At 60.0% G+C, this 25,724-nt stretch overlaps 1 protein-coding gene across 1 annotated transcript; it reads left to right on the forward strand.

Annotated features, from left to right (window-relative positions):
* Nucleotides 1–14,186: 14,186 nt before the first annotated feature.
* Nucleotides 14,187–25,326, forward strand: LOC121167548 (multidrug and toxin extrusion protein 2-like). The gene is made up of 17 exons (XM_040997017.1): nucleotides 14,187–14,309; nucleotides 14,722–14,823; nucleotides 15,142–15,210; nucleotides 15,352–15,500; nucleotides 16,150–16,192; nucleotides 17,592–17,636; nucleotides 17,915–18,012; nucleotides 18,246–18,343; nucleotides 18,608–18,721; nucleotides 19,030–19,097; nucleotides 19,527–19,635; nucleotides 20,376–20,451; nucleotides 20,859–20,928; nucleotides 23,041–23,173; nucleotides 23,274–23,368; nucleotides 23,924–24,008; nucleotides 25,106–25,326. Exons 1-17 carry the CDS (start codon nucleotides 14,187–14,189, stop codon nucleotides 25,324–25,326), a joined length of 1,698 nt encoding a protein of 565 aa, XP_040852951.1.
* The last annotated feature ends 398 nt before the right edge of the window (nucleotides 25,327–25,724 follow it).

The raw sequence follows: 25,724 nt of genomic DNA on the forward strand, positions 1-25,724 counted from the left end.
CCGTGGGACCACCTCAGGGTGCACCTTCACTTGCCCGTGTGGATCCTGCACAGCCATTCATCTCCACTCTCCAGGTCAGGCTCAGCAGTGGCCCCTCCTCTTCCGGGCTCCACTCTGGTGGCTTCCCTGAGGGGAAACAAGAATGTGAAACAGTGGATCCACGGGCACTTCCCTTACCCTCACCGACCCTCACTCACATCCCCTGCTCTTCGTTGAAGTCCTCCAAGTCCCAAATGCTCCCTGGGTAATTCACCTCAAGGGACCACGTGGACAGCTGCAGGGAAGACACCAGCGTGAGTTTCCCAAACAGCCATTGCAGGAGAAGCTCTGCTTGGGGTGGGGTGCACCAAGGCCACAGTCAGATTTCACTGGGTCCTCCCTCCCACTGGGATTAGGACCTGGCTCCGGCCCAGCTCCCCGGGGGCAGGGGGCGGACAGTCGGGTCGCCCAGCACCATCTCATGGTGCAGTCTGGGGTCAGGAATGAGGGCAAGGCTGGCCAAGTGGGAGAGGAGGGCTGTGCAGAGGTTGGACGAGCGTCCACAGTGCGAGTGTACCCGCTGCCTGGGTGACACCAGGTCCTAGAGCTTGAGCCTCATCAACCATGGGAAAGAGGACGTGGGGGAGAAGCAGGAACAGGAGCTTGTGAGCCAGAAAGCAAGAGGACCGAGAGACGGAGGAGGAAATCAGTTACCCCCAGGTGGCTGCGCATGTTGCCTTCCGTGTTCACAGGAGCAGGGCCGGGGAGGAGGTTGCCAGGGGAAGGAAAAGGGAGAGTTAGACTGGAGGTGAGGACTCGGGCGGGCTGGATGACCTAGGCCAGCCTTGGGATGCTGTGGGGGCCTGTCTCCCCTGTGCTGCCCCAGGGCCTGGCTGGCTTCACCTCTGTAATGAGCAAGAGCCGCTGTGGTCCTGCACCTCTTCTTCCAGCCCTCGGCTCCCGTAGCTGTGACCGGAAGCATCTCCTACCGCGTCTTTCCGTAGTTGACCATGCGCTCATTGGAGCGTGTTTCATGCCGTCCTCCATGTTTCTCTTCTATTCTGTCTCCTGATTATTGCCCAGTCGCTTTGTCCTTCCCTCTGCCACATGCATTGTTCTCTAACTGCTCACCCGGGAGGACACAGACTCCCAGTCCCCTGCACCCGTCAGTCAGTTCACTCCTTTCGACCTCAGGCGCATGTGTCACGGATCTGTCCCTGTGGAATCTGACGACAACCAAACCCCACACTTTGTGACTGAGATGAGAGGAGCCATCTCTTGTCTCCGCTGTCAGTCTGCAAATGAGTTAACAGGGACTCAGCAGCGATGGGCTTATTGGTATAAACCCCGAGCAGGGTGAGGACTGAGGGAGGACACTGCAGGACAGGGCAGGGAGGGTCTGGGCAGCAGTGGCTGGGAGAATGGGGAACTCTGAGTGGCTGGAGCAGTGTCTCCAAGAGAAGCAGGGAGCCAGGCCTGAGACCCAGAGACACCGACCTCGCCCTGCTCTGTCATAGCCGGGTAGTTGGGCAGAGCTGGGAGAGCTGCAGCGTGCCCCAGAGGCACCGACCTCACGCTGCTCTGTTCCGGGCGGTTAGGTGGGCAGAGCTGGGAGAGCTGCAGCGTGCCCCAGAGGCACCGACCTCACCCTGCTCTGTTCCGGGCGGTTAGGTGGGCAGAGCTGGGAGAGCTGCAGTGTGCTGCCAGCCCCGCACGCCTACACTGGAATCCCCTGGATCCCCGACACAGCCACCGAGGATCTCCAGGGGAAATTGGGGACACGGGGCTTTCAAACAGATGCCAGTTCAGACACCAGATGTGGGGGTCGGTGGGTATACACTGGGCTGTTACAACTTTTGTAAGATGTTCTGTAAAAACACTCAAGGATTCCACAGGAAATTCTAACACTTCCCACCGTGGGAGGGCATGGTGAGCCAGGAGCCAGGGTAGGACCCAGAGGTGCTGCTCCAAGTCCTGGGCCCACTGCTCCTGACTGCACAGACCTGCTGCAAGCAAGATGTGGCTCCCAGCAGGTGCCTGTGGGTGGTGCCAGCCCAGTCCCCTTCATAACCGTCCTCTCCCGCGTGAATTAAGCATGTAGGAAAAGGCCTCCCTCGTGCAGCTGTCTCACTGTGGTCTGGGACTCAACCTGCAGCACTGTGAGAAAGTCATTTCTGTCCCAAAGAGCGACTGAGTCTCGGGTGTGCTGGGGGGCTGAGGAGTGCAGATTATCACAGCACCAAGCCCAAGCAAGTCTCCACGGGCTGCTGGGCAGAACCCACGGAGCTGGTGCTTGCTGTAATAAACGCAGGAATGACCTGGGCTCATAGAAAGGTAAATCCACAAATACCAGAGCCAGAAGAGATCGTGGAAAATGTCAGTGACATAAAACCTTTCAATTGCTTTATCACTAACAGAAGAAGCAGGGCTGGCGTTGTAGCACAGAGGGTTAAGCCACCTCTCGGTCAACAGCGCCCCACAGTGGAGAGTCTGGGCGGCAGTCCCCCTTCCCCTCTGACCCAGCTTCCTGCAAACGCATAGTGGTAGTAGCTAAAGGTTTTGACTGCCCTGTTTGGGTCCATCCTTCGGGGAGAACTGGAGTTACTTCCTGTTCCAGGCTTTCTGCTCATTCGGGGTGGGAACAAGGAGAATCCTGGCAGACCTGGGTTCAATTCCCAGCTGTGACAGTCATTTAGGGAGTGAGCAAGCAGATAGGAGATATCTCTCTTGCTTGCTGTCTGTCTCAAATGACATGAGAATAAGTGAGTGAATTAAGGAATGAATAATTTGAAAGATATTCTTGACCATAAAAATGCGCACCGAGAAGCCCCGGGCCTTGGGCTGAGCCCCCATTGCTGAGCTGAGTCTTCCGGGTGCCGAGCCCACGCCCTGCCCTACAACGGCAGTGTTCCCACTGCACGGGTCCCAGCTCCACTTCTGATCCCAGCTTCTTGTGGGCAGCAGATGGCAGCTCCCACACTGTGCCCTTGCCATGGCCAGGCCAGGCAGGTTGGTTTCTGGTGCCCCTCTGGCTTGCCAAGCACCAGCTCTTGTGAGCAGCTGTGGAGGGAACACGAAGAAGGAAGGTCTAGTTGTCTTTCTAGGTGTCTCCAAGGAATGGAATTGTGGGTAGGGGGGGAATGAGTTCATTTCTGTAAAGGCACATCGTGAATGGGGGTTATCTTTATAAAATTGAGAGTCGCACTGTGCACTGGGGAGCATGTTTCTGGAAAATGCATTTTCCTGAGCATTTTCTCAATCAGTGTGCACGGATGGACTCACTCATGGAGTCCTCCCGACGCCGACGCAGGCACTCCCCCCGTGCCCCGCACGCGCATCAGAGCGGCATAGCTCATGCAGGGGCTGCCGGGACACCCACAGCTCTTTGCCACACTGTCCATTTCTTTCACCACATCCCCAGTCCTTTGCGCAGTGGGAGTAACACTGCTCCTCAGAAGGAAGCAGGCAGTAAAGTCTCCCTTTCGCAAACTTAGGCCGTTCTCCAGCCACTCGGGACTTGCAGAGCCCTTCAGCATTTGTGCAGCATTCATTTGCTCATTCGTTCGACTGTGATCGGGGAACAGGGAATCGACAGGCAACCCGAGTCACGGTTGTCGAGGCCTTTAATCTGTCGGTGACTGGAAGACCTGATGGGCACCCGGCGGAGGCGGCTGGCCCCGTGGGAAGCACAGAGCTCTGGCACCCAAGGCACGAGCTTGTCATAGTGTGGCTCCTCATCTTGGCTGGCAAGTGCAAGGTTCATTTCCAGGAATGACAATCTTCTACTGAGGAAAACGCTGATCACGCAGGTGGTAACTGATGTGCCCTCTTTGACTGAGACGTGGCGGCTGGCTCAGTAGGGGCCATTGCCCGTGACTCCCCGTCCCTCCAGGGAGAAGACACGGGCTGGCTGAGATCGCGCGTGGGCGTGTTTCCATAGGTGAAGACGGACAGAGAAGGAAATCATGTTTCCATCCCTGACAGAGAAAGGCGACCTTGCCAAGAGACGTGACTTCTCACCTGGCCTGTCGCTTGCTTTCCCAGCCAGCAGGTCCTCAGGGACCGCCAGGAGAACACAGGGTCACTGCCGGGGAGTTGGTTCTGTGGGCGAGGAAGGCAGGAATCCTGTTTCTGTGGCCCCGGGACCCGATCACTGGCGCAGGTGGTCAGTGAACCCTCCGAGCCTCGGCCACTGCTGGGTCTTCCTCCTGGGTGTGTTCCCGGAGGGCCGGGGAGGCCCGGGGAGGGCCGGGGAGAGGTGAGGCGTGGGGTCTGGATTTCCTGTTGAAGACAAGCTGACCAACGGGAAGTCATTGGGAGTGCTCCTGTGTGCTGGTGGCATGCGAGGGCGTCTGCCACCGCCCCTGCCCATTTAGCTTGCGTGAATCTACGTAAACTGCTCCCACATTGGCTGTCTATTCTGTTGGGTATCGTGCAATTGCTATGGGAAATGGGTTGTAACGTTTACTGTTCTGTAATCAAGTGTACATTTCAAGGACATTGATTACAGAGACATGCAGGGCCCATCGCGGTTCGCCCTAAGGTTTTCATCACACTCAACGTGAACTCTAAATTAAGAGGCAACTCTGCCTTCCTCGCTCCTTCCATGCCTGGGTCATCTTCCTATTCCTTTCAATTTACCTGTAGCAGGAGTTTCATTTTCACAGAAACATGTACTGGCTTCCTGTCTCATTTCAGTACATATGTTTTAATGTGCCCATCCCTGTTGTAATATAAACTAAAATTTAATTCATTTTTATGTTTCATTAGTATTCTGTTGCGTTTATACACCATGTGTGCATTATTCATTCATTGACTAAATGTGGGGAAATTAATAGTTTTTTGGTTGACTCCAACTTCCACCTGCTCTGAACCGCAGCGATAGATTCCTGGTAAAGTCTCTGCCTTGGATTAGCACCTGCTTGCTTGCATATCCATCCGCATATGCGCATATCCTGCAGAGGAAAAAACGACCTAAATGGGAGCAAAGATGAACAATTTGTTAACATATATAATTTTGTATGACAAAAATATAATTTATGATGTTGTTCTGTTACACCCTAAAATTGACTGCATTTTGACACTGAAAGGACTACGTGCATACATAAACAGTGAAACATACGCGAGAAGATGCTCGTCATTATAAACTGTAAAGGAAACGAGATGAAAGTGAGAAACGACTTCGCCTGTTGTTGGATTTTGTTGGTTTTGTTTTCTTAAATTTTTATTGTTGATGATGATTACATGATTAATCAGGGTGGGAAGGATTGAAGGCGAGGGAAAAGTGAGTGAAATCATTGTTCCCAAATCCTCTATTTCTCCTTGTCTCTGGGCGAATGGGAGAGATAATGTGGGAAGCCACACCCAGCCTCCCAAATGAACCAGTACTGGGAAGGGGAACCGTCACCCAGCATCAACCCGGGGTCCTGATGTGGTGCGTGTTCCGAGGGTTCTGAGCGAGTGGTTTGGACAGTTCTGAAATGCTGTCGATTTCGCCGATCCAGGGTAAGGCAGCCCTCCCGGTGTCCGTTGGCTGACACAATCAACTTCAAGTCTCCATTCACCCAGATTTTTGCTGTCATTTGCTGGGGTAGTTGTCCAATTTGTTCTGTTCTCCTTCCTCTGCTATGGTACCAAATGGGCTGCCATATTCTCCATGTGCATCAGGGTCTGTGTCCACTGCTCTGCCTTTTTCACTTGCAGGCAGGTCCAAGGACCAGGGCCAGGCGACACGGACTCTGCCAGATCCCCCACCCCGGGAGTCATGAAACTGGCACACCCCTTGCAGATGGGCCCTAGGACCCAGGACAAGTGACCCAAGTCCCACCAGATTCCCCCACCCCTGGGGCTCATGAAACCAGCACACACCTTGTAAGTGGGCCCTAGGACCCAGGCCAGGAGACGTAAGCCACGCCAAATCCCCTATCCTCGGGGCTCATGAACCCAGCACCCACCACTCAGGTGGGCCAAGAGGCAAGGGCCAGGTGACTAGAGCCCTGCCGAATCCTCCATCTCCTGAGCTCACAAACCCAGCACCCACCTCACAGATGGGCCCCGGGCCCAGGCCAGGCGACCCAAGTCTTGCTGGATTCTCCCACCCCTGGGGCTCACAAACCTGGCACCCACCTAGCAGGTGGGCCCCAGGACCCGGGCCAGGTGACCCAAACTCCACCAGATCCACACCTGGGGCCCACAAACCTGGCACCCATTGACCCCAGCCTGGCATGGCTCACCTCACCTCAGCATCCATCATTGCATTGCACAGCCTGGCTCAGTCCAGCTGCTGTTGGTGTGTGTTGCAGCCTAGCCCAGTACAGCCAGATCCCTGTCCCGGCCCCAGTGTGAACTGGCTGGTGTTGTGGCCTGACCTGGCCTCTCCTGCACCCTGTCCTGGTTCTCAGATCTGCCAGTGGATGTTATGAACTGGCCCAGCCTGGTCTGTCCCCAGACCTGAGCCACATGTATGCCAGCGAGTACAGTAGCCTGGCACAGTCTGGGCTGCTCCTTGCCTTGGTTCTTGTGCTCACCTGCAGGGACTACATCCCGATGAAAGAGTTTCCCAGGCTCCTCTGTTGGGTCTCCTCCCAGTGGCAGATCTCACACACACCAATGGCCCAGGCTGACTTTGTCCACCTCTTGTCCTGGCAGGAGCAGTGGCCTTGCTCAACTGGCCTACACCCATTGGTTCTTATTGTTGGATGTTGCAGCCCAGCTACACCTGGCCCACACTCAGACACGGCTTTCATGTGGTTCTGCGGGAGTCAAGACCTAACCCAGCCCGTTCTACACCCACCCAGCACTCATGAGTACCAGTGGGTGCTGGAGTGTAGCCCAGTCTGTCACTCCCCAGACCCAGTCCACACCCGCACCAAGGGAGGCTGTAGCCATGTCCAGCCCAGCCTGCTGCCCTTAATGCAGCTCTCATGCACACTGGTGGGAGTCCCAACATAGCTGGGGCACCCCTGATCTCCCAGCCAGGCCTGTTCCCATCCACAGTTCTTGGGCAAGCCAACGGAAATTGTAGTTCCACAGGGGTGAGCCTACAAAAAAGCCTCCACAGATTCTGCCATGAGACCCAATTCTCTCACATGCTAGTAATTATCATGGCCCATCCTAACTTCACCCTTCCCTGATCCGACTCTCACTGGTGGGTACTGTGACCTTCCCCGGCCAGGTAGGACCCGGGCCTTGGCTTTAGTGTGTGCCAGTGAGTGGTGCACAGGGATGGTCGATGCTGACTCCCCCAGCTCAGGTCTCCCAGGTGTGCTGGTGTTTCAGATTGACCTTTACAGGTCTTCACATTTCCCCCTGCACACTGCTCGGGCTCAGCACCCCTGCTTACCTAAAAGTACAGTGGCCTTGTCCATTGATGTCCCTCAGTAGTCATTCCTCTCCTGGACATGAACCCCGAGGTCCCCGTTCAGCCTCACGTGTACCATAACCCTTACCCCACGTAAGCCCACACGTCCCAAGGTCCCTAGAGTGTGTCGCCATCAAGCGGCCCAAGGGCTTCACCCATTGGCACCCAGGCCGCCCAACCTGGAGTCATCTCTGCCACAGCCAGCTGGATGGGGGCAAGAAGACCCCAAGCCTGCCCCCTGAAGTCACCCACTGCTCCTATGGACTTAACAGGATCAAGGTGACTCCAGGTAGCCCCAGTAGTAGGTGGATGTTTAACATCCAGAAACTAGAAGGCATCCAGTTTGGGTTGAGGATTTTAAGTGGAAGCAAGCCTCTGAACCAGTCCATTGGATGCCCAAGGACCCCAGAACTCATACACTCTCAGCAGACTGAGTGCTAGCAGGAAGCAGGCATTTTACATGGGGCTGTGGCTGCCTGGCTGGCCGAGCATGGCCAAGGAGGAGGGCACCTCCCTGTGCCTCCTTCCTCATTATTTGTAGCCAAGTGTATCCCTTTCCTCAGTCAACTGGTTTGATTGTTGGAATCTGTTCCTGAAAAACATGTTTACTCCTTTGATGCTATGGTGATTGTTACTTCATTTCCTTGTTGGCTAGTTTTAGAGGGGCGGTCTGTGGTTGCCTAGGTAACCTATATACACGCACACACCTGGTGGAGTTCAATAAAGTGTTCATTGCTTCACTCGCCTTGCACCCCCTGAGTCCCGATCTTTCTCCAGTGGTCGTCACACCTCGCTTCCCAATCAGAGGGATCATCCACAGGTGTAGAGCAACTTTGCCAGCCTGCGTCGCTGCTGGGAGGCTGCTGGGAGTGGAGAACGGAGCTACATCTGTGGGAAAGTGGGCACCAAGAAGAGAATGCTGAAGGAGGAGCTAGTGTGTCTGGGAAAGCAGCAGAATTCTGATGGCCCAAGTGCCTGGGCCCCTGCACCCACGTGGGAGACTCAGAAGCTCCTGGCTTGAGCCTGACTCGGCGTTAACTGTGGGTGCTGCTTCGGGGAGTGAGCCAGTGGACGGAAGACTCCCTTGTCCCCCCTCCTCTCCTTCTATCTCTGTAACTCTGCCTGTCAGATCAATCACAGAAGGAAGAAGGAAGGGAAGGAACAAAGAGGGAAGGAAGGCAGATCCTGGGGGCAGCCCAGCAACAGGCCTCCCTGGCCAGAGCCTCCCTGGGCCCCAGCCTCCCCAGCCAGGGTCTCCCTGGGCCCCTGCCGGCTGCTCGGCCGTGCCTGGGACTGACTGCCCAGACAAGGGCGTTCTGTGAGCTGCATCTTCCCCTCTGGTTACAGGAAATTTTGAAAGCACCAGCTGGCTCGACCTAAGCTGTTTAGTTCCTAAAGACAACGGAAATCGTCTGGCCGGGCGAAGCAACCACGTGCAATGATGGTTCACTGCCAGGCCCCATGCCAGGTCCAGGAACAGGCTGCCACAGGCAGCTGCTAGGTGGGCACACATCTGCTCTCTATGGCCCTGGAGTCTGCGATGCCTGGGGGGGAGGCACGTCCTCTTGGATGCACAGCTCCTCTCTGCACCTGCCGTGACACTCGGCCCTCGGCCTCGGTTTCCCTGGCCCTCACGGCAGACAGCCCACAGCCGCTCTCAAAGCTGGGGGCAGGACAGGAGCCGTGGGGAGAAACCCCTCCCCTGCTTCCACCCACATGGCTGGCTGGACAGGGAGAAGCGCTCACACCTCCCCCGCAGCCAGGGCTCCCCTTCCCAGCTGGGAGAGCAGACGTGGTCTCACAAGGCCCCCCCGGACTTTCTGGCAAGTGAGCGCAGGTGGGTGGACTCCTGCTTCCCTTGCAAAGCCTGTCCGCCTGACACAGTGTGCAAGGGCCGGATCCCGGGAGAAATCCGACCCACACCTTCCCTGCCGGGGACAGCCAAGCACTGGGACCAGGGAAGACTCGGGCCCAGCCACACACCCTGGCCGGGAACCACTGAGACTTCCGTGCATTCTATGCTGAGTCCTTTCTCGGGCCCAGAGCTGCCAGACGGAGGGGCAAATGGGTTCTACCTCACTCTCAGCCCGTGCCCAGGGGGAGGTGGCACACCTACTGTGACCCCCCCAGCCTGTGCCCATGGCAGGCATGACGAGCTGATCGCAGCACTGTTCTCAGCTGCATCACCTGAGGTTCATGCTAAGCAACGCAGGGCAACGTGTCCGCTGGGGCAGAGCCTCAAACCTGGACACAAGTCATTTGCCACCTGCTGCGGATTGAATGTTGGTCCCTCCACTTGTCATGCTAGAGTTGAATTGTCACTGTAACACTGAGATACAACTTTTTTAAAAAGCTGTATGTGTGAAAAGCAGAGGGACAGAAAGAGCAAGCCAGCTTCCATCTGCTGGTTCACTCCCAACAGCCAATGCTGCGCCAGTCCAAAGCCAGGAGCCAGGAGCCTCTTCTGGGTCTCCCACACAGGTGCAGGGTCCCAAGGAGTTGGGCCGTCCTCCACCGTTTTCCCAGGTGCTTTAGTGGGGAGCTGGATCAGAGGTAGGAGCAGCCGGCACTCCATCTGGCGCCCACGTGGGATGCGCAGCACAGGCACACGCCACACCAGCCCTCCTCCATCCTTTGACTGTCTAACAAAAATGGGCTGACACAGCAACACAGCCCTCATCAAGTGCCAGCAGCAACTTGAACTTCACAGCCTCCAGAGCTGCGAGGAAACGACATACACGAGCGATTCGTGATCAGGCAGGAGTCTGGGTTTCCCGTTGGAGCAGCACGCGGCGGATGAAGACGCGGCCCGGTGGAGCGGCAGTAACTCAGCAGTGACCCCCCTCGCAGCCTGGCTCTGCACGTCGCACCTGCGTGGCGACGCTTCCTCTCTCCACACCTCAGTTCCCATTCATATCCAGCCGGGTGGGGTGAGAGGTGGCGCGTCCGATGCTGCTGGCCCAGGGGGACCACGAGGGAGACTCCGTCCCTCCCTGCACCTTGGCGTCCAGGGCAGAGCCAGCAGCCCTGTGGAGCATCAGTGGGCAGGGCACGCCCCGAGCCAGCCCACACCTTTTCTTCTGGCCCTCCTCCCTTCGCTTCCTCCGCCCCTTCTGCAGAAAGAGGTGTTAGATTTCATGGGTATTCCCCACATTAGTTTCCACTTTCAGCAAAGGAACCCGAGGTCTTGGGCAAGGCTCATTGTCAGGAAAGCAACGTCTGGACTGCTTACATATGCACCTCATCTAGGCTCTCTAGAACATTCTGAGTCAGGTACCCAGGATCTCAGGAAAGAAGAGAAAGGCATAGCGTCAGGACCGCCCCCTGGACACCAGCGTTCCATGCAGGTGCTGGCAGGTGTCCTTGCTGCTCCACGTCCACTCCAGCTCCCTGCTGACGCACCTGGGCACACAGCAGAAGGTGGCCCAAGTGCTGGGGCCCTGCACCACGTGGGAGCCCACGGGAAGCCTCTCTCTCCGTGCTTCTCTCTGTGTAGCTCTGACTTTCACATAGAGAAATAAATCTTTAAAAGAAAAAGCTCCCTAACTTTGCTAAAAACATATGGGGGGCAGCATGGTGACGTATCAAGCTAATCCACCTGCAGCACTGGCAGCCCATGTGGACACCAGTTCGAGTCCCAGCTGCTCCATTTCTGACCCAGATCCCTGTTTGTGGCCTGGGAAAGCAGGATGGCTCAGTCCTTGGGACCCTGCACACACGTGGAAGACCAGAAGAAGCTCCTGGCTTCAAATAGGATCAGCTCAGCTCTGGATGAGGCAGCCACCTGGGGAGTGAATCAGTGGATGGAAAATCCTTCTCTCTCTCTCTAATTCTCTGTAAAGAAACCTCAGTGTGTGTCCATTTTTATGAGGTTGTTCTGGGAGCAGCTTTAGGCTTACAGAGAACAATATGCAGTGTGGGCACCGATTTGCCCTCTGACAAATCTGGCAGGTGGAAATCACACTTGTGTTAATCAATGGTAACGGATCAATCAGTGCTGACATGCTGGGTGTCCTTCGGGCCTGGACGACACCTGGGGACCTGTGAGCCTCTTGCTGTGCCCTCCAGAGCTGTCATCTCCCCCGCCCCCTCCCTCTGTGCCCTGGCGACCTCTCAGCTCTCGTCCTCAGAGCTCTGCCTCTTCCAGAATGTTCTGTGATTGGAATCATCCAGCCGTGCTCTTTTCTGACCGGCTTCCTCCTCCTAGTGTAATTCATTCCAGCTTCCTCACGTCCTCTCACCACTCGATGGCTCCTTTGTGGCTGTGCAGGATCCAAGCTTATTCCTTGCAAGCTTCGCCCCCGGTGGAAATGCCCTGCCATCTTCCGGGCCCTCGGGACAGCTGGTGCTTGTCGCAGCTAAACACAGGGGAATCTGCTGGGACTCCTGGGGGTATGGCCAGCTGGCTGCCCCTCTCCTCAGCTGCAGGCCTGGGTATGTCCAGTGTCAGGTTGGGCCTGAGCCCTGGAAACTTCTGGCAGCTGCCTGTGAAGGCCTTGCTTGGGGGTAGACAGAGAGCAGAGCAGGGGGAGGGGAGAGCCACAGTGTTGGGGTGGAGGAGGTGGTGCAAGCGGCTCCAGAGCTCAGAGGGGGCAGTGGAGGAGGGAGGGAGGCCCTGTGTTAGTCACTGGGCAAGAGGAGGCCTGGGGCCGGGCTGCAGGCGGGTGGCTGGGTCCCCTCCGGAACTGTCTCTTTGCCCTGGAGGTCCAGGTGGGGCTGGGCAGCCTGCAGTGCAGAGGCCCCTCCAGCCCAGGGAGCAAACAGGGCGTTTTGCACCAATGAGGAGGGGCTCACAGCAAGGGACATTGGCCCCTGCCTGGGGAGGAGGAGTGTGTGTGTGTGTGTGTGTGTGTGTGTGTGTGTGTGTGTGTGTAAGACAGAGGGAGAGAGAGAGGAAGAGAGAGACCGCTCATGCGTGCACATTTCAGGGTGACCAAAGGGCACATGGCAGTCCCTGGGAGCCCCCGTGGAGTGGAACTGAGTGAGGGGAGGTTAATCCAGGCCACAGGTTCAAATGGCACCAGGCAGGACCCTGGGCAATTAGTTACCAAGGGTGCCACCCCAGGCCCAGCCCCAACCTCAGCACACGCTGTCTTTCTCACAGCTACAGTAGCTGAGCCATCATGACTCAGGTGACAGTCACCCAGAGCCAAGGTTGGGGGACAGGGTGGGAGAGCCGCAGGGTGGGGACAGAAAGGAGGTGATAGCGCATGGCAGAGGAAGTACCCATGCAAGGCCCAACAGAGGGGTATGCATGCACGCCATGGCATAGGGGGTACCCACTTAGACCATGGCAGAGGGGGTACCCACGCAGGGCTCCCCATGTCCTGATGGACACACGGCTTCCACCTGCACCCATGTGGGCATCTCCCGGTCACTGACTGTTCCACAGGGCCAGCTCCAGCACTGGGCCCTGCGAGGGAAGCAGGAACGCCCGTGGGGGGCAGGAGTGATGGGGACTGTCTGCCAATCCGTGCGGGTTCCGTGTCAGTGTCCAGGGGCTGCATCCCGGAAGAGCGAGTTCTTAGTGAGGCTGGGCCCCCACTGTCCACACGAGAGATGCAGACTGAGTTCCAGCTTGGTGTCCCGGCTCCCAGCTCCAGCCTCGTCTGGCCCTGGCTGTTGCACGCGTTTAGGGAGTGAGTGAGCAAATGACCATCTCCCCCTGTTTCTCCTCCTTGCTCTTTCTCCCCCACCTCCCTCTCTAGACTCGACCTCAGAAAGATGAGCACCCACACCCTGATGAACCTCCCCCCAAGGTGGTCCCCAGCTGGAGGTAGGCAGTAGGTCATCTGCCAGGAATTGCTGCCACCCCAGGGTGGGGGGGCACGGTAGTGAGAGGCCCTCACCACAAGTGACCCTGGATGACTTCTGTCCCATGGGACGCCGTTTTGACTCCAGCTGCTCCACTTCCAATCCAGCTCCGAGCTGATATGCCTGGGAAGGCAGCAAAGATGGCCCAAGCGCTGGAAGTTCTAGGCTCCTGGCTTCAGCCTGGCTCAGCCCAACCCTGGCAGACTGCAGAGTGAACCAGCGCATCTCTCTCTCCTTCCCCCACCCAACACTGCTTTTCAAAGGAACTTCGAAAGGAGAAGAACTAGGTGCGTTGGGAATTCGGCTGGAAGGTAGGGGCTGTGTGTGAGTGGGTGGGGTGGGTGATGTGCTGGGGGCGTGGCAGAGCGGGGGCTCAGGGCTTGTGGTCACACCTCTGCTTTGGGGTCTGTCCCATCCTCCTTGGGGCTCTGGGAGTTGCTGCATCCGTGGGTGCCAGGGGGCATGTAGGCACCAGGAGCTCACCCCTCCTCTGCACAGCCCCTGCTGCTCCCTCCTCCTCACCCTCCTCCCCTTCCTGGGCTGAACACACACCCCGCAGCCCTGGGCAGAACGGGGCCAGGTGGCCTGGTGGCTCTTTGCCTCCTGTGGTCCCCGCGGCCCCAGCCGTCTGTGGGATCATGGGCAAACACCCGGAGCACAGGTTACCCAGAGGGAGAGGAGCCTGAGGGGTCGCCCTGACGCAGTCTCCCTGGGCACAATGGGCCCTGGACCTCCCACAAGCTGCCCGCGGCTCTGAGAAATGGGAGTCGTGATGAGCAGGACACACAGGCCATCTGCCCGCTACCCTGCCACGCCAGGAGACAGTCGGGCACCAAGCATCCCCAGGCAGGTGGGGGCTGTCCAGCTGGCCTGGGAAGAAGGGACCTCCTGCAGGTTGCACAGCCGCCCTCCTCTGGCCCTTACTCATTAACCAGCTGCAGGGCACACAGGTTCACCAAACAGCAGGCAGCTGGCCTCACAGAGCCAGCGGGAGAGCGCAGGGGTGGGCAAGGCGGCAGGGGCTCGGCTGGGAATGGACAGCCGGCAGGATGCGCTCTGCCCAGACCAAGGGCAACGCTGGCATGGCCTACGCAGGCTGCTCCCCAGGGGCTTTTGGGACGAGGCGCGGACACTCTTTGTTCTTTCCGGACCCCTGGTAGGAGGAGTGAGGTGGGGCCCGGGCAGCATGGGGTGGGGAGAGGCTGGGGCTGCACGCAACAGCCTCCCCCAAAAATGCTACTTCTCTGGGGGGTTGTGGGGCCTGACCACGCATCGCCATGGGCAGCCTCAGACCCAAAGGGGACAGCTGTGTGTCCCCTTTGGAAGCCTTAGGCTGGACTGAGGCGGCAGGGGAGCGGGGCCCGCTGATGCCCAAGTCAGGCTCCCAGGCCTGGGCAGGGGGTGTCTGCCCAGTGGCTTGGGTGAGCCTGTGGGACGAAGGCCCATGGGGGCTGGGCTCAGAGTCCAGCAAGGCTGGGAAGCTAGAGTGACCAGGCCTGCACGCTGCGGTGCAGCAGGCAGCGGCAGGGGACCTTGGCCCTGGCCTGACCTTGGCCGCCATCTTCCAGTTCTTGTTCCAGGTGCTTAACTTCATGACCTACATCGTGGGCACCGTGTTCTGCGGGCACCTGGGCAAAGTGGAGCTGGCATCTGTGACCCTGGGTGTGGCAGTGAGTACCGTGCTGGCGCCATTCCTGGGGACTCCCTGCCAGGTTCCCAGGCTGCTGGCTGGCCAGTGAGGGGCCAGGATGACACAGATGTGGGGTCAGATGCCTGGAACCTAACGCTGCAGACGGGTGGGGGCGGGGGCGGCCAGGCACAGCGCTCACGGCCATGGGGACAGAGCCAGGCCGAGGGACAGGGTCTCAGGCCACCATCTCCCCGCTAGGCAGCCTCCCCAGAGCCCCAGCCCTCCTCAGGGTCCCCACTCAGGGTCCCCCTCACAACACAAGCCCTGGTGCTTTCCCATCCCATGTGTGTGGCTCCAGTTTGTCAACGTCTGTGGAGTCTCCGTAGGATTCGGCTTGTCCTCGGCCTGTGACACCTTGATGTCCCAGGTAGGTGGCTGGGTGCCAGCAGGGAAGTGGCCTTTGGCAGGGTCTGGGTCCTGAACTCTCCCTGCCCCGGGGGGAAGGGGGCTGCCTGGAGGCGGTGCCGTGTCACCCAGCGTGGGGACGGCAGGAGGCTGCGTTTTGCAGAGCTTCGGCAGCCCCAACAAGAAGCACGTGGGCGTCGTCCTGCAGCGGGCCACCCTCATCCTGCTGCTCTGCTGCCTGCCCTGCTGGGCCCTCTTCCTCAACACGCAGCCCCTCCTGCTGCTCTTCAGGCAGGACCCGGCTGTGTCCAGGTACCTGCCGCGTGGCTCCCGCCGGCCGGCCAGCCGAGGACTCGGGGAGGTTCTGGGAAACTGTCCCCCGTCCCCGGGCTCTGGGTCTCTCTGCACCACTAGTGGTCCCCAGCCCCCAACACCTCTTCATGGTTCTTAGAGTTTCCTCGGGAGGTTCACTCTCAGAGCCCGCTACTCCGCATGTGACCAGCAGGGGGCAGACACGCCTCACAGGTGCTTCAGTTTGCAAGGCCTAAAAATGTGTTCCTTGAGAGGACAGACAGACAGCGTCGAGTTCTCATCACCTCCTTCACTTCCCCAAATGTCTGCAATGGCCAGGACGGAAGCCAGGAGCCCGGGACTCAGTCCAGGTCTCGCGTGGTGCAGGAGCCCAATGATCCGAGCCAGGGCCTGCATGGCTCCACACAGAAGCAAAGGAGAAAGAAGACTGCCCCAGTTTCCGCGGCGGGACGCGAAGTCCTTGGGCTGAGCTGGCCTCTCACGGCGCCGCCTTGTTCGCTTGACGTGGCGTGCGCTTGCTGTGGCCGTTCCTTAGTGATCTATAACGTTTGGGGTTTTTCTTTTGCAAGCCACGTGGGGCTCGGGATTCAAGGGAAGGTGGTCCCCGGGCGCCGCCTTCCCGGCTCAGCCCCGTCCTCTCCTCCTGCAGGTTAACCCAGGAGTACGTGCTGATCTTCATCCCGGGACTCCCGGTAGGTGCTGCGCCCGCGGCCCCACCCCGCCCCGCCGCACCCCAAGTCCGACTTTTTGCGGTGCGCCCTCCCAGCCACCCCCATCTGCTGAGGCGGGCACGCGAGAGGGCGTGAGGGAGCGAAGGGGAGACGTGCATCCAGTCGCTGTGCAAACTGTGACTGTGGAAGATGGATATTACTGAATATTCGGAAAGCGCAGGACAGAAAGTTTCAGCATCGCTTAGCCGCTCCCCACGTGGGGAGAGCGTGGGATGCGACTGCTTCCCAGGAGTGTGTCCGCTCGTGGGCGCGTGTGTCCGCGCGTGGGAGGGCTCTGCAAGGTGTGAGGGGGGAAGGAGGCGCCAGCAAAATGTGGGGACAAAAAAACCCTTGAGTTATGTGCATAATTTTTCATCATATACATTTTCATTGAACTTTTCATGACGTAGGCTTGTGTTTATAAACGTGTGCACCTGCTTTATCACCTGCTTCTCCCCTTTAATGTTATGCGTGTGGGGGCGCGAGCAGGCTCCAGGTAAACACCGCACCGTTTTGGTTAGGGGCCCAAGCAGTGACAGATTTGGGTGTCAAGGAGGGTCCTGGAACCAACCCTCGGGCAGGTCGCAGGGACAGCTGCGTTTGGTAGTGAGTAAACACACACACGGTCCCAGCTCAGTGAGGACAGCTCCCAAGAGGCAGAGGCAGGGTCACGCACAGTCCTGCTCTGGCTCCATTCATTCTCTCCCTCCCCTCTCCCAGCCCCCGGTCCTGTACTGCAAAGAAGAGGAAGGGCAGGGTGGGCAGGCTGTGGGAACAGGCCTGGGTCCAGCTCCTGTGCTGACCGAGGGCCCCTGGGACGGTGGCCAGAGGGGCCTGTGAGCGCCCTGCCCCCTTGCACCCACACACCGGCAGGCGAGAGCCTCTCCCAGGGCCTCTGCACCTGCTCAAGCGCCCCTGTGACTGAGCAGGGGCCCACCCGGGCAGAGCCAGCACACACTCAGGTGGCCTCAGGGCCCCCTTGCCGGGCTCCTGGGCCTGCAGGAACTCGGGGGCTCTACCTCCTGGGAAGGAATCCGTGGTAGGGGGAGGGGGTAGAGGTGGGGGAGGGCTCTACCTCCTGGGAAGGAATCCGTGGTAGGGGATGGGGGTAGAGGTGGGGGAGGGCTCTACCTCCTGGGAAGGAATCCGTGGAAGGGGGAGGGGGTAGAGGTGGGGGAGGGCTCTACCTCCTGGGAAGGAATCCGTGGTAGGGGGAGGGGGTAGAGGTGGGGGAGGGCTCTACCTCCTGGGAAGGAATCCGTGGTAGGGGGAGGGGGTAGGGGTGGGGGAGGGCTCTACCTCCTGGGAAGGAATCCGTGGAAGGGGGAGGGGGTAGAGGTGGGGGAGGTCATTGACTTTGTTTCATTTTGCTTGCTTACAGGTGATTTTTCTTTACAATCTGCTGGCGAAGTATTTGCAAAACCAGGTACAGAACCCCCGCTGTAGGGGGCAGCCCCTGTCCTATCCTCCCCAGGGTGTCGGGAAGGGTTGAAGTGCCAGGGGCTTTACCCCCTTCCCCCGCTGTCTGTGACCCAGCTCTGTAAAGGGTCACTTCCAACCTGCCCCTACAACCCTGGGCTTGTGGTTGGTCAAGCTGCCCCTCGCAGCCTCCTCCTCCAACCGCCAGGGAGAGGCCTGGGAGAGTCGCAGCCCTTGGGCCAGTCCCACTCACGCCCCCAGGGGACCAAGCATGGCCTGTTTCAGGGAATCGTGTGGCCCCAAGTCCTCAGCGGTGTGGTGGGCAACTGCGTCAATGGCGTCACCAACTATGTGCTGGTTTCCGTGCTGGGTCTGGGGGTCAGGTGAGCGGGGGCAGGGGGCCGGGGGCAGGCACAGGGTGTGGGGGCAGGATGGAGTCCCAGCCCTGCCTGCCCTGAGAGGGTGAGATGCAGGAGTGGAGGGAGGGGTGGAGAGAGGGAGGGAGGGCCTGGGCAGAGGCTCCCAGGACACCTGCCCAGGTGCAGCTGCAGGGGTGGGGCTGCGGATTCCGGGATGCAGGATGCGGGAGCCCAGCCCCGCCTGCCTCCTCTGCCAGGGGCGCCGCCTATGCCAACACCGTGTCGCAGTTCGTGCAGGCCACCTTCCTCCTCTTCCACATCCTGTTGAAGAAGCTGCACCTGGAGACATGGGGAGGTGCGGAGCGCAGCCCGACCTCGGGCCTCCTTGTCCCTGCTGGCCCCTCCGGCTGTGCTGTGTCCTGCCACGCTTCCTGCCAGGCGCCTCTGATGCCTCTTGGGGGTGGGGCAGTGCAGGCGGCCTGGGGCGGGAGGTGGCAGTTGTCCCGGGCGTCTAGGGGAGCAGGAGCTAGCAGGTGTGCCCTGGCGATCCTTTGCTGCTTCTGCCTGGACCTGCCCCAGCACCTGCCAACACCCTGGGGGTGCGGTTGCTGTGTTCTAGGCTGGTCCAGTCAGTGCCTGCAGGACTGGGGCCCCTTCCTCTCGCTGGGGGTGCCCAGCTTGCTCATGATGTGCGTGGAATGGTGGGCCTATGAGATCGGCAGCTTCCTCATGGGTACGTGCGGAGGGCCACGCATGGCAGAGCAGCATGTGGGGCCTTGTGTCCTACTCAGAAAGCCACGCCCCAGGGGGAGGGGTCCACGTCCACTCCCCTGCGCACCTGCCAGGCTGCTGGACGTCCCCAGGCAGGGCCTTGCCCAGGGGTCTGGCCTCTGGGCCTTTGGTGCTGATCTCAGCCATGGCCAGCATGGAGTGGGCCCTGCTGGAGGGATGGGCCCAGCATGGAGCAATCCGTGGGTGGGGCAAGGTGGCACCCACCTATGGGCCCTGCCTCATGCTGGCCCTTCCCCACCCCCGCCCCAGGCCTACTCGGTGTAGTGGACCTCTCTGCCCAGGCTGTCATCTACGAGGTGGCCACGGTGACCTACATGGTGAGATTCCAGGGGGGGCAGTTTCCCACTCCACCTGGGGCCCACAGGCCCACGTCCCCTGAGGGTGACACTTTCGCTAGGGTTTTCTTTTTTTAACATTAATCTACATGCTCAAAAATACCACATTCCTCTCTTCAAAAGCCCTGTGCTGCCTCGGCTGATTCCACTGTGCGCCCGCCGGTCATGTTGCCACTGACGGGCACATGACGGGCATCAGTTGGCCCGTGGGACAGCCCAGCCTGTGCCAGCCATCACAGCTGCCAGGAGGCCTTCCACTGCCCCCGGGGACCACCCCGTCTTCCAGCTCTCCTCCTGCCTGGCCCAGGCTGGAGAGCTCCTGCCCTTCCAGCCTGGCCTCACCCTGGCTTAGGGTCCCAGCCCCTCCTCCAGCGCCCACTGGGACTAACAGCGCCTTCTCCCCCATCCCAGATCCCCATGGGGCTGAGCATGGCCGTCTGTGTCCGCGTGGGGACGGCACTGGGAGCCGCGGACACCATGCAGGCCCGGCGCTCTGCCCTCTGCGGCGTGCTCTGCACAGGTGCGTGGGCGCTCTTCTGGCCATGCACGCTGGAGCTGCGGGCCTGGGAGGTGCAATCCTAAGGAGGGCCCTGGGCCTGATGAGGGAGGCAGGCTGGCCCCTGGGCAGGCTGGGCTGCTTCTCTTTGTGAACAGCAGCCTCTCCCCGAGTTAGAACATCTCAGCTGTACACCTCTCCCAGCTCACCCCTCCCTCCCCTGATGCCGGACTCAGCCTAACACAGCTAAAAGTGTGACTCCCCCAGGGCCTTTCCCAGCGTGGGGCTGGGCATCCTCTCTCCACACCTCTGCTGCATCCCCCCAGTCGCGGCCTGGCTCCCTGAGGCCAGCAGGTGCAGGAGGGCCCTGCTGTGGAGAGCAGCAGCGGTCCTGGGGCAGGCTAAGACCCCACCCCACACACATAGGAGGGAGGGCTGGGGAGGATCCCCACACCCACAGGCTGCTGGTGAACCGCGGCAGCAGGCAGGAGATGGGGTGGAGGGGGGCCTGGGAGTGTGCATTCCTAAGCAGTTTCAGGTGCTGGCCCAGGACACCCACTTGGAGAACTGTGGTGGCCCCTCTGGGCTGGCACAGGGGCATCGCTCCAGGTGAAGGACTGCAAGGCAGGAGCTCTGGGCTCCTCGGCACAGCAGGCTGGGGTGTCAGGCAGCGGCCGGATGGTGCGGGAATAGCACTGTACTGACCCAAGCTGGGTCATGGCTTCGGGCTGGCCCGTCCATGCTGTTCCCTTTGTCTTTTCCAGTTGGCATAGCCCTGGTGGTGGGCACCCTGTTGGGCATCCTGAAAGATGAGCTGGGGTACATTTTTACCAATGATGAGTAGGTAATCAGTTTCCTTTCTTGACTTCCGGGAAATGTCAGAGTGGTTCTGGGTGTTGGAGGAGGGGAAGTTTCAGGGTGCAGGCACTTAGCACACACCTGGCTCCGGGGAACTGCCCCAACTTTGGCCTCTCCGGGAGGAAGCCAAACTTCGGCTTGTCCGCTCAGCACTCGGGCTGTGGCCTTCGCCCGGCTTGCCCGTGACAAGATGCCAACTGAAGCCCAGGGCACACAAACCGTCGGGGACTCACAGGTGCAGGTGGCTCAGAGTGCCGGTTGCACCCGTGTGGGGTGACTCCCCCTCGTCCAAGGACGGTGGGTGGGAGTGTGGGAAGGGGCCGGAGGAGGGTCTCCAAGGACACAGCTGTCTCCTGCGCAGCTGGCCGACCTGCCCGTCTCCCCTGCAGAGAGGTCATCGCCCTGGTGAACCAGGTCTTGCCGATCTACGTCATCTTCCACATCATTGAGGCCATCTGTGTGAGTGCCCCCCGATTGGAAGCCCGACCCTTCACCCCCTCTGCCCCCCAGGACATGATCCCTGCCGCAGCCTCCCTCAAGCGCCATGGGGCAACACGGGCTGACCACACAGGGAGCACTCGGGGTGCTGGCTGGGCGAGTTGTGCACTCCTCAAGGCGGTCAAGGCAGGTGGACAGACAATGGGAGGGCAGAAACGTGCAGCAAAATCTCCAGCATCACCCCGTTCCTCCAGCACAGGGACCCCCCTGCCGGCTCACACCCCCAAGCTAGAACAGCTGGGCCGTGGGCCCGTTGGAAGCCGGGGCCCGGACCCCGTCTGGCTCTCCCACGTGGGTGGCAGGGGCTCCGATGGGTGAGCCATCGCTGCTGCCTTCTACAAAGTGAGGGACAAAGTAGGAGCAGGGCCTGCCTCTCCTGGCCGGGGCTCTGCTGTGGGGCGGGGCCTGATGGCGTGCGTGGGCATCCCGCCCGCGGTCCTCAGCTCCTCTGCTTTAGGCTCAGCGTGTATTTTCTGTTGACTTTATCCTCACGTTGTCATGTTGCACCTTGATTTAGAATCCATGCTCCCTCACATCCGTGTGTCTGTAAGGGCACGATGCAATTCCTTTAATCAGTTGATCACCGGCCAATCCAGGCTGCAGAGTCTGGGATTCTTCTGCGTGTTTCACGTCATCGTGATCCGACAAGCTGTAGGCTTCCACATCCAGGTTCTCTCACCTGTCACCGTGTTCCTGGGCCCTGGTGGCCGATGTCCCCAAGCCAACTTGCTGGGTCATCTCTCCTTGTCGTGGTGACCAGCATGGCTTCACTGTACACAGTGATACCAGCCACTTAGACCTCCTCCTCGGTGAAATGTCCCTTCAGGTCTTTGGCCCAGGAATGTCTTCTCAGACAGCTGGGGCTGCCATGGGGAAGGACCCAAATCTGGGTGGCGTAAGTCAGGGTCACTGTCAGCCCCTGGAGCTCAGGCCTCGTGCCCTAGGCGTCATCAGGCCCCCAGTGACCCTGGCACACATCAGGGATGGCTGTGTCCTGGGCCCACTGCCCACCTTCTGGAAGCCACAGTGTCCACTGGCCTGGGCATGTCTATCCTGTCCCTGGCCTCCTCCGCCCCCGAGGGGTGTCTGCCTGTGTGTCCAGCTCCCCTCTGTAGCAGGACCCCAGCCAGGCCAGACCAGGGCCAACCCCCAGGCCTCTCGCCTGGTCCATCCCAAAAGGCCTGATTTCCAAACAAACATAGACGACTGGCCGTCAGAACTCCAACTTTTGGAGACAGACTTGCCCAACCCCTTCGTATCACAGAGTTGTGAGGGCTCTGCGTGTGGGGCCAGTGCCGTGGTGTCGTGGGCTGAACCAGTCCTAGCTGCTGCAGACACTAGGGGAGTGAACCCATCAATGGAAGAGCTCTGTCATCTGTCCACCCCTTACGCTGTCAGGCTGCCTTTCAGATGAAATACAGACATCTTCTCCACGGACCACACGGTAGCTGGCCGCAGGTGGTCGGCAGGATAGTGGGCCCGAGATGTCCGCATCTCTGTCCTCGGAGCTGTGCACACGGGAGCCCGCAGAGGTGGCTGAACTGAGGACCCCAAGGTCGGGGAGGAGCATCCTTCCGACAGGGAGCCAGAGGGCCAGAGTCGGGGGCCTCAGGTTGGACCCGTGGCTGGAGAGATGCAGCTTCTAGGAGCCCCAAAAAGCAGACACACCCCCAGAGTGTCCAGAGGAGCCAGGCCTTGGTGTTGGGATGGTAGGACCCACTGCCAACTTCCAACCTCAAGAACAGGAAACTGGCACATCTGAGCTTGTTGGAGGGTGCTGAGTGTGTTCCAGCCGCCCGTCTCCAGCGCACAGTCAGCCTGGCTTCCCAGAGATCTCACCCTGGAGCCGGGCAGTGCTGGGAGCCGAGGGAGCCTCCAGGTGCAGGACTGGGCTCCAAGTACAGCCACGTGTGTGCAGGGGTCTCAGGGCAAGTGACTGAGACCCCAACCACCCCTGCAGCTTCTTCTGGGAAAGAAGGGGGGACCGGGAGGCGGGATGGCCCTGCTGGTCTGGCGGTGGGGTGAGGCAGGGCTGTGCACCACTCAGGGCCACGTCCCCCTCCCTGCCCGCAGTGCGTGGCCGGCGGGATCCTGCGGGGCACGGGGAGGCAGGCCTTCGGGGCCATCGTGAACGCCGTCATGTACTACATCGTCGGCCTCCCCCTGGGCATCGTGCTGGCCTTCATCCAGGGCATGAGGATCATGGGTACGAGGCCTGGGGGGTGGGGGAGGAGGGAGGATCGGGCAGGCCCTGACCATCCCCCAACCATCTGCCGGCCCTTCCCATCGTCCCTTGCCTCCCGCAGGCCTCTGGCTGGGCATGCTGACCTGTGCCTGCCTGGCAGCCGCCGCCTTTGTTGTCTACACTGTCCGGCTGGACTGGAAGCTGGCGGCGGAGGAGGTGAGTGGATCGGCGGCCCCCAGCCACATGGGCAGAAACACCCATGGGTCCAACCTGAGCAGCGTCAGGTCTGGGGGATGTGTGGGAGGGGCCATGGAGGGACCCTCCACCCCCAGGCTCACTGGCCGCTCCTGTCATGGTAGCTGCCCAGGCAAGCAGCACATCCGACAGCTACGAGCAGAAACCCTGAAACCAAACATGTTCCAGAGACAGCCCCCACCCCACACACGCCATGCCCCCACCCCACAATGCCATGCCGGGAGCCAAGCAAAGCGCTCAAGCTCCGCTGAGCGCACACGAGCCCCTGAGAGTGGGCCCCGGCCTGGGCAGGGCTGTGGCCTCACCGTGCCCACAGGCCCGGGCAGCCTGGGCCGCTCCAGGCAGGACGCCCCTTGCTCCGTGATGACGTCATCTGGCCACTGGGCACACTGCTGTGTGACTACAAGCACGTGCAGCTGCTGCCTCAGGCCCCGCAGCTCCCAGGGAGGGCACCGGGAGCGGGGCAGAGCGGGAGGGTGCGGGCTGGCCCAGGCACGCCTCCTCTCTCTCCTCCAGGCGCAGAAGCACGCGGGGCTGCAGCAGCAGGGAGCGGAGGGCGCAGCCCCCGGCCCAGGGCCCGACAGGGCAGCTGTCTCTTCAGGTAATGGGGTCACGGCTGCTTCCACACTCACACATGCACACAGGGAGAGGTACAGACACACTCAGATGCACACACAACAGCGCACACCCACACAGATACAAACAAGCCCGCACACAGATATAAACATAATACACACACAGCCATATACACACACAGAGAAATACAGTCATGCAGAAGTACAATACACACACACACACACACACACACCTGCTCCAGGCTGTCTGCCGGTACCCGTGAGTACAACAGCCAAGCACAGGGAGCCAGTCACATCCTCCCTGCTTGGCAGGCATGCGAGGGTCGGCTGGCACCAAGAGCATGAGACGCAGCCAGCTGCGGCCATGTTCTCAGACCAGGGGCTTTCCTGCCCCCTCCGCCCCACATCCCCTAAAGGAAGAGAGGGGGATGTGAGCAGTGTCCCCTTTGACTCCAGCTTGGCCTCCCAAACGCCACCCCAGGTCCAGGGGCCATCCTGGCCTCCAGCTGCGGGCCCAGGGAGGTTGGACTGCCCGACTCACCAACTGCAGTGGCACATGTTCTCTGGATCTCCATGTCTACAGGACAAAGTGGTGGTCCCGGGGGTTCCCTGCCAGCCTCCCAGGGCCGGTGTGAGTGCCAGGCGTGTGTGTAGCAGCCCACGGCCCATTAGGGAGCACTGTGCCCGTGGCCTCCCCTCCTTCTGGGGCTGTCCCTGACCAGCACAGTGAAGCCAGCTCTTGACACTCTGGGGGCTCTCCTGCCCCACGGGGTGGGACGGTAAGACGGGACCAAATAACTGTCCAACAGGTGCTTCTGAAGTCCCACATGGTGGGCACGCTGCAAGGCCACGCTCCAACGTGACCGCTCCTTGTGGCACCTTAGCAGGGAGCGCTGGCTGTACAGCCAACACCCAGTTGAAGCCACTTTCCCGTACATTCCCTCTGTGACTCGGAAGGTAAAGGAGGCAGGTGTTTCCTCCATCTGCTCTTCCAAGGCCTGAGTGCTAACAACCAGGCACGCAGTGAGACACCTGCAGCCAGACAGGTCGCCTGGGTTCCCAGGCGTCACCCCTGCCCTCCGTGCACACGGTGGGCTGAGCTTCATCCCGTTTGCTCCTGCAGTGGCCACGGGCAGCAACCCCGGCATCACCTTAACGAAGTACTCCCGGCCCGAGTGTCCCGCGTTCTCCCCGAACTCACAGGCAGCCCACACGGCAACTGCACCTGCTGGCTCCCTGTCCCTGAGACAAGTGGTCATCCGGCGTGGGGCCACCCTTGGGGCGGCATCAGCCCTGTTGGGGGTGGGGCTTCTGGTCAGGATGCTGACCACCCCCAGCTACTAACCTGCTGGAGTCCGTGTGATGGGGGTGGAAGACAGGAAGGTGTGAAGAGCGTGGCTCCATTGCAGGCAAGGTTGCAAGGAACTTCCCGCTGTGTGGCAAGGCCTGGCGGATGTCTCTACAACACCTGAATGCGGCTCTGCCTCCCTTTGCATGGACACCAGACAACCCCACTGAGAATTCTGTAATCTATTCAGGCATTGCCTGCCTCTGCGGAGTTACTGTTAAACGTCAATAGGAACTTAGAAGCTAATGTTGCTAGTGCCGTTTTTAGCCAAAGAGCTATTATCGCTGTTAGGGCTGCGTCCTGTGGCAATATGTTAATCAAGAGTGTTAACTCCCCCTTTTGATCCTATGCTAATCTTTTAGGTCCCTTCCTTCCTTGACTGTCTCAAGACCTA

The sequence above is a fragment of the Ochotona curzoniae genome, unplaced genomic scaffold, assembly GCF_017591425.1.
Source record: "Ochotona curzoniae isolate NIBS_2020 unplaced genomic scaffold, NIBS_Ocur_1.0 patch386, whole genome shotgun sequence".
In the NCBI taxonomy this organism is placed as follows: Eukaryota; Metazoa; Chordata; class Mammalia; order Lagomorpha; family Ochotonidae; genus Ochotona; species Ochotona curzoniae.

Excerpts from the sequence above, each read along its gene's own strand:
- LOC121167548 (XM_040997017.1), top strand. The coding sequence starts at position 14,187 with ATGGACAGCCGGCAGGATGCGCTCTGCCCAGACCAAGGGCAACGCTGG. Across the intron at positions 19,098-19,526 it reads TGGCCACGGTGACCTACATG|ATCCCCATGGGGCTGAGCAT; the intron begins GTGAGATTCCAG and ends CCCCCATCCCAG. Across the intron at positions 24,009-25,105 it reads CAGGGCAGCTGTCTCTTCAG|TGGCCACGGGCAGCAACCCC; the intron begins GTAATGGGGTCA and ends TTGCTCCTGCAG.